Below are 8,623 nucleotides of genomic sequence, written 5' to 3' on the forward strand. Positions count from 1 at the left end.
AATTAAAAAGAACACATCAAAGAAATGTGGTTTCAAGAAGATTTCATATGTATTACTTATGAATAATTTATTTTATAAAGGCTAGAAAATATAAACAGTATAGTAACACTGACAAAACTGTTCAAACACATCATAACATTTGCACACTTGCATTGCAACAGTTTATCAGTATTTACAAGAAAACAAATGTTGTCATGGTCTCAACGTCTCAACATAGAAATTAGACCTGCTGTGCACTGCAGAAGGTTTTCTACCAAAGACGTGACATTTTAATATTTTCCCGAAATGCATTAGAGACACTTGGAATGCAAGCCCTATCATTTTCTCACCTTCAGGAACATCACTTACTTCACTCTGAAATGGTACCTAGGCTCTTTCAAGTATCTTATTTATCACGTTAAAAGTAATACTTCAAGCTCAAAACTACCTTTAGTATATACTCTCCCCATGTTACCTTTAATTCCAGCATTAGCATTCGGCTCAGAGTTTTAAATGAATTATTTGATATATAGTTTTGCTGTTGTTAGACCCAATTGTCTTCATTTTTTTTATTCTTTGTTCACATTCAAGGCGGGGAGAGAACGTTTTCTTCATAAATTCAATCTAGCATTTGTGACTAATTGATACACAAATGGTGTTTTTGTGAGTGAAGCATTCCCTTGAACAATGATATAATGAGAACATGGTATCATGAACACATGTCCCATCAACACAGCAGTACAGACCATATTCTGGATAATACCTTTCGCAGCATCGCACTCGCTTGACATTTGGCACTTATATATTTAACAAAACCATAAAAAGTCATGTTGAATTACTTTATGGTAAAATAAGATAGATTACATTCATGTCTTCAGCATAGAGACAGAGGAAAGTCAGCTGAAATAAATAAATAAATAAATAAACAAACAAACAAACAAACAAACAAACAAACAAACAAACAAACAAACCAACACACCAACCAACCAACCAACCAACCAACCAACCAACCAACCAACCAACCAATCAATCTACCACGTGACTGGTTGAAAAATCCTGTGTTCCACTAAACTGTGAGACAGGTTTCTGAGATCGGCTGCAGAGTGAACCTGCTTGTATCCCAGCAGCGCCAGAGTGTCGTTGCACAGATTCTGCAAAGTCCGGACGATGTCAAAGCCCAGACGAAGCCTCCAGCTCTCCGCTGTCGCTCTGGAGTCTCTGGTGGTTGAGTACCTGTAGTTCCACTCTGACGGAGACGACACGTTACTGTTTGTGTTCTTTGCAATCCACAACCGCACCCTGTCATCCATCTCCAGCCCCACAAACCTGTAGATCTCAGTGGCTTTGTCCTTCGGATTGAAGGCCAGGTCCTCATAGCGCACCAGCAGGTAGCGTCCCCGCAGCCATGCCGGTGTTTGCAGGCCTGTTGCCGCGGAGGCCGCCATGTCTTTGCAGGTGCTGGTGATCTGCGTCAGGTCCACGTACCGAGGCTGCCGTCCCGTTGCGTTCCATATTTTCCAAGCGCGGAATTGATCAGAGAACGCCATCATGCGCGACGCGAGAATAGCTCTAGGGTCTCTCACCAGGTGGATGATCTTCAGGTCTAAACGAGGATCTTCTGTCAGGGTGCGCAGGTCCCCCACCTCCGGGACCCGCACAGTCTTTATGGCTACATGTTCCTTTGAAAGACACGACATAGAGGCAAGGGTGAGGTTCAGGGCCCCACACTTCTTTGGACACCAGGCTTCATCCGGGGAATCCGAAACTGCTACATCCCCTGTTTCCATGCACACGGGAGGGGAGCAGAGGGCATGGCTGGAGCTTCTGCGAAAGAAGGAGCTGGTGACATGGTCCTGGGGCTCCGGGCGGATGTAATTCTCCATGAAGTGAAGATCGCAGGTGTACAGGTTGAGGAGGAGATCCCTGTATGCTCCCAGGAGGGATCGGCGGTCCAGGGTGCGACGCAGCCTGCTGCTGGAGTTGGTGAAGGCCTGCTGGACGTGGTACAGAGGTTCAAAGACGTAGAAGATCCCTGGGTGCTGATTGAGGAGCTGCCCGGTGAAGGAGGAGCCGCTGCGGGTGGTGGCGAACAGCAGGATGTGCTTCCGAGGCGAATCAACAGGCATCCAGCTGTCATCGCACAAGGCTCTCCACCTGGAGTCTGGAAGAAAGAAACAACAAATAAATGTGCTGTACATGTTCAACTCAATGTTTGCTACACTGACATCAATTGCATCATGTTTTTTCTTACAAAGAGGTCAATAACAACTCTAAATCACATACTAAACCACATGTTTTTCTCTTAGATTCATAGATTCAAGTTCTGGTGAAAGAGAGGGGTAACATTTTCTATGAAATACACTTCTATAGTGTATCATTAGGGCATTTTTAGTGGATTATCGTGCATTTATGGTACTCTGGTACTTTATCACTGTACTTGTTAACAATCATATTGCTTCTGATGCACAATTTCAACAAAACATGTGACTCATCTTATATAATATAACTGTTTTATGAATATTCTTGACTAGTTATAGGTTGACTGATAGTGTTTATGAGCGTATTCATGATGCATAGCATGCTATAGAAGTGGCATTCATAAAAAGCGTAACTAATAGGCTTTACCTTACTTATTTTGGAAGAGTTACTTCAGCTCATAAAAGTGAAAAATAATGAGTTTCCGTCATAGCTCTAGTCCAGGAGAAAGTGAACTACTGAATCAAGCCAATAAAGCTTAAATAATTTAGAGGGTAAACATGCCTGAGTAAGTTGCTTGTCTGCCGGTGGTTACCGAGGGGGTTTATGAAATGGCGGATCTCTAAATATAGCGCAAATAGCTAACGTGTAATTACTGCTGATGAGGAGTTGATTGCAAAGGGGATGTTTCTTTCGTACACAGGAGCTTGGCGCTGGCAAACTACAGCGGCGCTATGAGACGGGATTAATGGAGATAAATTGGAGGATAATTGTAAAACGAATCACACATATTTCATTTCTTTATCCTCCCCACTTGTTGGGAATTCCCTCATTAAATGAACCGCTTTTTCTTTAGCTTTAGCTGTAATGCTGGCACGGATCCTCTATGCATCAGGTTTTCTTCTAAAATGATGTTAGTAATCAAATGTGTGTTTGTGCATGACCTCTGCAGGTGCCTCACAGGCAGAGGTGGGAAGTAGCTAAGTAGATTTACTCAAGTACTGTACTTAAGTACAATTTAGAGATACTGAGTAATACTTGAGTATTTCAATTTTATGCTACTTTGTACTTCTACATCACTACAATTCAGAGGTAAATTGTGTACTTTTACTACACTACATTTACTTTGTACCTTTAGTTACTTGACAGATTTGGTTTAATGATGTGAAATATAATCGACACTTAAAAAAGACTTTACCTGGAGAATATTCACAAGCTACGCTGCAGTATACAAAGTAATTAAAACTAGCTGCACCCAGCTTTGATAACACTTTAATGCATCTATAATTATAATCAAAAGAAACATATAATATATATTATTCTGAAATCTGCCAATCTGCAACTGCAGAGTACTTTTACTTTTGATACTTTAAGTATATTTTAATAATAATAATAATTAATAATTCCTTACATTTATTATAGCGCTTTTCCAGATGCTCAAAGCGATTTACAAATACACATTACACACATATCATACATGTAACGGTCATGTACTGTGGACAATACCCACAGGAGCAAATTTGGGTGAAGTGTCTTGCCCAAGGACACAACAGCCTGACGCAGTGGCGGCGGAGGTGGGTTTCGAACTGGAGTTCCCCAACGCCCCCTTGATCTGATGATCTACGCACAACCTGCACAACCCACTGCACCCCATGCTAATACTTTAGTACTTTTACTTGAGTAAGTTTTGAATGCAGGACTTTTATTTGTAACAGAGTATTCCTACACTCTGGCACTTCTACTTTTACTCAAGTACAATATCTGAGTACTTATCCCACCTCTGCTCACAGCCGAAATGTCTAACAATTATAATATTTATGTAATTTTTACAAAATAATATTTTAGCATACACCATACAGCCACACACGTCATGCTCTCCTGTAGTGAGGTATGTTTGACCCTGTTGAATGTGGCGGCGTACCTCTGAAGTGCCTGCTCTGGCAGCGGTAGGGTCCCTGACAGGGCCCGGACAGCGAGTCCCTCAGGGTGCGGATGGCCGTGTACTGGACCCCCAGAGACGCACACACCAGCAGCAGCACCGTCTTCCAGGAGCACTCCATCCTGCCCCTCCCTCTGGCTCTACATCCTTCACGCTGATGCCGCGCAGGGAGGCACAGAGACACACACAATGAGATTTCACCTTGATGCATTTTCTCAGCTTCATACATGCATGCAGCTCCCACTCCTTCTAGCCTGCAGTCCTCTACTGATAGCCAATGAACAGCTATTAGGATTATTGCTAAAGGGCACTTAGACAGTAGAAGGTAAAGTAAGTCACATTCATCCAGATTTCCCTTGCCAGTTAAGTTTGTCCTTACCTGGCAAAAAAACTGAAATGCAATTATGCAACTGTGTGCAGAGTATTTTGAATAGTGGAGTTATTTTAGATTTAGGGACACCATTTTCAAGTAGAGGTCTGTCCTTTGGGTCATGTTTTTGATAACAAATCTATTGAGCCTTTAGGAAATAAATCCTGTACTTATTTATTCAAAGCGTTTAAGCTACTTATGGTAAAAATAAACAGCATGTGTAACAGGGTTTTTTCTTTGGCAAAAACAATCATTAGAGCAAATATAGGAATAGGTCAATATTTTTTGAAATATTCTTTCTTACTGAGAGTTAAATGAAAAGATTGATAATCCTCGCAAGTCTGTACCATAAATATAAAATTACAGCTAGCTGCCAGTTAGCTAAATTTAGCGTAAGGACCTTAAACACGCCAAAACAGTTAGCTTTGCTCTGTTGCTCTGTTAAATTCACTCAAATGACATTTATTTTAACGATACAAAAACAACCATGACAATTTGTGTTTTTTTGGTTGTCTATTTGAATGTTTAAATAAACTGTCTAACCTGACTAGCTTGGTCTCCTAAAAATTACATTTAAATTCCATGAAAATGCATTGTCAATTAGGTTTTGAGGGAAATGTATTGCTCCTGGACTACATTTGTTTTTTTGTAAATCCCAAATACATTTCTAGGCAGAATGTGTCCCGTGTGAAACAAAAAGTAATCTTTGACCTTTTTTGTCAAGCTAAGTAACCTGTTGCTGGTTGTAGCTTCATAATAGTTAGGGAGGTGAAAAAAAGATAATTGACCAAATTGGTCCTTGATAGCACATGTGCTTGTGTTTCCTAAAATGTGCAGATTTGAGGAATGGTTTAGCTCTCTTTCTCCAAGCAGAGCAAACTGATTTGAGCATTTTTAACATAAGTAGCTTAAACGCTTTGAATAAACAGGTACAGAATTTATTTCCTAAAGGCTCCATAGATTTGTTCAGCAAAAACATGACCCAAAGGTCAGACCTCTACTGGAAAATGGTGTCCCTAAATCTAAAATAACTCCACTATTCAAAATACTCTGCACACAGTTGCATAATTGCATTTCAGTTTTTGCTTTCCTCTCTTCTGGGTAATTAAGCCTCTAAGCCCAGCAGAGAGCTACAAACCCAGATAAATATAGCTGTCTTCACTTAGATGAGTGGAGAAGTTTCCTTTGTACACTTACAAGTTGTTTGCCACTGGGTATGAAAGAGCAAAGGGAGATGTGATTTTCCAAATGGATTTAAAAAAAAAGTGTACTGCCATTCATTTGTCCCTCTGCACCAAACTGATGATAGGTAATCACACCAGATCCGTGGGCGCCAAATGTGTCTCCATCACTCACTGAGGCAATCATCATCAAAACCACAGGTAAATATATATCATATTACTGACGAAATATTGCCTTCCTGTTTGCGTCCTCTCACCCTCTCTCTGTCACTCTGTCGCTCTCCAGTCTGCCTCTTGTTCATTAATGATGTTTATGTGTCCCTGGCAGACTCATGTCCTCAGGAATGTATCACACTGAGCTCAGATCAGCTTTTGATGTTCCATTAATCACAAACAACGCAAAACCAAAGACATTTACTCTGTGGGTGAGGGGAAAATAAATCTACATCATGAGCCATTCTGTTTGAGTACTGCTAAAAACAGCAATCGCAGAATGAACCCATCAGGGGGAGAAACTTTGTTAGTTGAAGACAGGATGACAGGGACATTGTGCTGTTTGTCTCTTGTTTCAGAATACATTTAAAGCTGCTCAGTCTATTTGTGCGCTCACTTGAAGGACAGAGAAGATGTATGATAAACAGAGAAACAGAAGATCAAATGACTGCTGATAATGTAAAACTTGGACCAAGCTTCTTACTATCTCTGATACTTTAGGAAAAGATGGTGAAAATCTGTCAATTTGAAAGTCCTGCCATCCAAACCCTATGTGATCTGCACAGCTGGCTGACTGAGGCACAACAGATGATTCCTCAGCGACAGGTTTTGTTTTCCTTTCCAGTCATGATCAGGGCTCAGTGCCTCCTCGCACACCCTGCTGCCCTCTGGAGACTGAGGACAGATGCTTCAATGGATTAAAGCAATTTGATTTGCAAGTCCTCCTTTCTCCCTGGCATATAATTCCCCCATCGGCACTCACACCAGGAATAAAAGACACCCTGAGAACATCTGGAAAGGGAACTCAGGCTTCAGATGGCCCCAGCTTTTGTTTTCCTCAAACAATAAAAGTGTTCAGAGGATAAAAGCCTCGGGGACAAGATCAACCAAAGATTACACTGTGCGGTGCACGCCTCCTCTGGCAGGTTGAGTTGTACATTTTGGCGTCACTGCTGCTGAGATAACATAGCTAGCAGCAAAAGTGTTGGAGGTAATGACATTTGGGCATGGTGCGGGGAAGGCAATTGCCTCTGTGGAAAATAAAGGCAACAAATGAGGTTAGAAGTTAGTGATGAGGGTGGGACTGAGGGATTTGGGATGCAAGTGATTGAGGGATGTGACAGTGCCAAATATTTTTCTATTAAGGCACCTTAGTGTGTTCACAGATCCTCTGAGTGAGGCGGTTTATTGGCAAAGCCTGATGATCAATCCTGGGAAGCACAGAGAGTTGAGCAACAGTAGCAACGCCAGGAGGAGCTTCAAGTCCTCAGTCACTCATCCATCTTTTCCCCTTCTCGTTCTCTCTCTAAACCACCTCACACACACAAATATGAATATGCGAGAGTGCCACAGGCGGAGAGCAGAGCTGCTGCTGTGCGGAGCTGCATCTGACCCCGGGCTACAGAGGAGCGCTGTGATCGGGGAGAAGATGAATCTTGTTCTACATGATTCCCCCAGCACACACACCGACACACCGACACACCGACACACACACACACACACACACACACACACACACACACACACACACACACACACACACACACACACACACACACACACACACACACACACAATAATCTTGTCATTCACAAACAGCAGATAGAAAAAGGGGGTTATTTAACTGTAAGTGAAGAACCTAGAAAATAAGGTAAAGTTGAATTATGATGGAATCAATTAACAGCCAGGATGAAATGGATGGATTAGAATTAGTAGACCTGGAACTTTTGATTTTATCCTGTCACTACATCTACACAGTATGACTCCTAAAGGCTTTAACAGTTATGAGCATACACTTGCATGTTAAAGAAGTAATATTGTTAGTTTTGGAATCCCTTGCAGCTTGATATCACTTGAAAAACATAAACTAGTATTTAAATACATGTTAGATAGATACAATTAAACAGATATCAATGATATGGAGTATTATAGCCGATAAAGTGAGTGCAGGTCACTTTAAACTCACCATTTACTACATCAGACCTACTTTTAAGTCGCTGTGTGGAGAAGAAATTGCTATATTTACTGATTTTACGCCTCACATAAACACTACTCTCAGATTACAGCCTCTTGTTTGTTAGATAACAGTTCGGCTGCGGCTCGAAGCGCGTAAAATGCAACAGCAGATGAGAAAAAATAAGCTCGGTTTACCATGAACGCACTCGATCAGATACAGCAGGATGTCTTCGGCCGGTCCAGTCCTCTGCGCTGCATTTGTCAAAGTGTGTGTGTGTTTGTCAGTGAGTGGATCGAGCGCTGACGCCGGTGTGTGTCCAGAGCCGAGGTGGATTCAGAGCTGGAGATGCGCCATGGATGGAGAGCGGCGAGAGGCAGAGCGAGGAGGCATGTCTCCCCCCTCCAGAGACCACACAGGCTACTGGAGCTGAGTCTCTAGATTGGATGCAAGATTGCCTCGCCGTGCATTACGCTTGATGCCGTAGGGTACGTTTCATTGCGTCTTGGAAATGCGTGTGATCCCAAAACAGGCAGTAAATAGAACCTACATAATGATATGTCACTATAAGTCAAACTAAAATGTGGCCCTTCTTCTGTTTCCATCATAATTTAATTTGTTTTCATGCGTATACATAGGATGACCGATTTTCCAATATATTTCATGGAGGCAGGTTTCATCTTCTCCAACCAGGCATCAATAATTACTTCCTACCATGAGTGTCAGTCCTCCTTCTCTGTCACTGTCATGCTCTCTGCAGGGTCTCTCACTGTACACACACCTACACACAT

General features: G+C 41.9%; 1 protein-coding gene across 2 annotated transcripts; it reads right to left on the reverse strand.

Annotated features, from left to right (window-relative positions):
- Positions 1–947: 947 nt before the first annotated feature.
- Positions 948–8,220, reverse strand: si:ch73-62b13.1 (uncharacterized protein LOC100002270 homolog). Of its 2 annotated transcripts, XM_034141844.1 has the most exons (3): positions 8,030–8,220; positions 4,097–4,268; positions 948–2,140 (listed from the first exon to the last, which is right to left on the reverse strand). In XM_034141844.1, the coding sequence occupies exons 1-3, from the start codon at positions 8,030–8,032 to the stop codon at positions 1,011–1,013; spliced, it is 1,305 nt and encodes a 434-aa protein (XP_033997735.1). In that variant the 5' UTR covers positions 8,033–8,220; the 3' UTR covers positions 948–1,010. The 2 variants fall into 2 exon arrangements, with proteins under 2 accessions (XP_033997735.1, XP_033997734.1); XM_034141843.1 differs by lacking the exon at positions 8,030–8,220 and having other exon boundaries at positions 4,097–4,385.
- Between the last annotated feature and the right edge of the window lie 403 nt (positions 8,221–8,623).

The sequence above is a fragment of the Trematomus bernacchii genome, unplaced genomic scaffold (genome assembly GCF_902827165.1).
Source record: "Trematomus bernacchii unplaced genomic scaffold, fTreBer1.1, whole genome shotgun sequence".
NCBI classification, from domain to species: Eukaryota; Metazoa; Chordata; class Actinopteri; order Perciformes; family Nototheniidae; genus Trematomus; species Trematomus bernacchii.

Excerpts from the sequence above, each read along its gene's own strand:
- si:ch73-62b13.1 (XM_034141843.1), bottom strand. The coding sequence starts at position 4,343 with ATGTATGAAGCTGAGAAAATGCATCAAGGTGAAATCTCATTGTGTGTG. Across the intron at positions 2,141-4,096 it reads CCAGAGCAGGCACTTCAGAG|ACTCCAGGTGGAGAGCCTTG; the intron begins GTACGCCGCCAC and ends TCTTTCTTCCAG.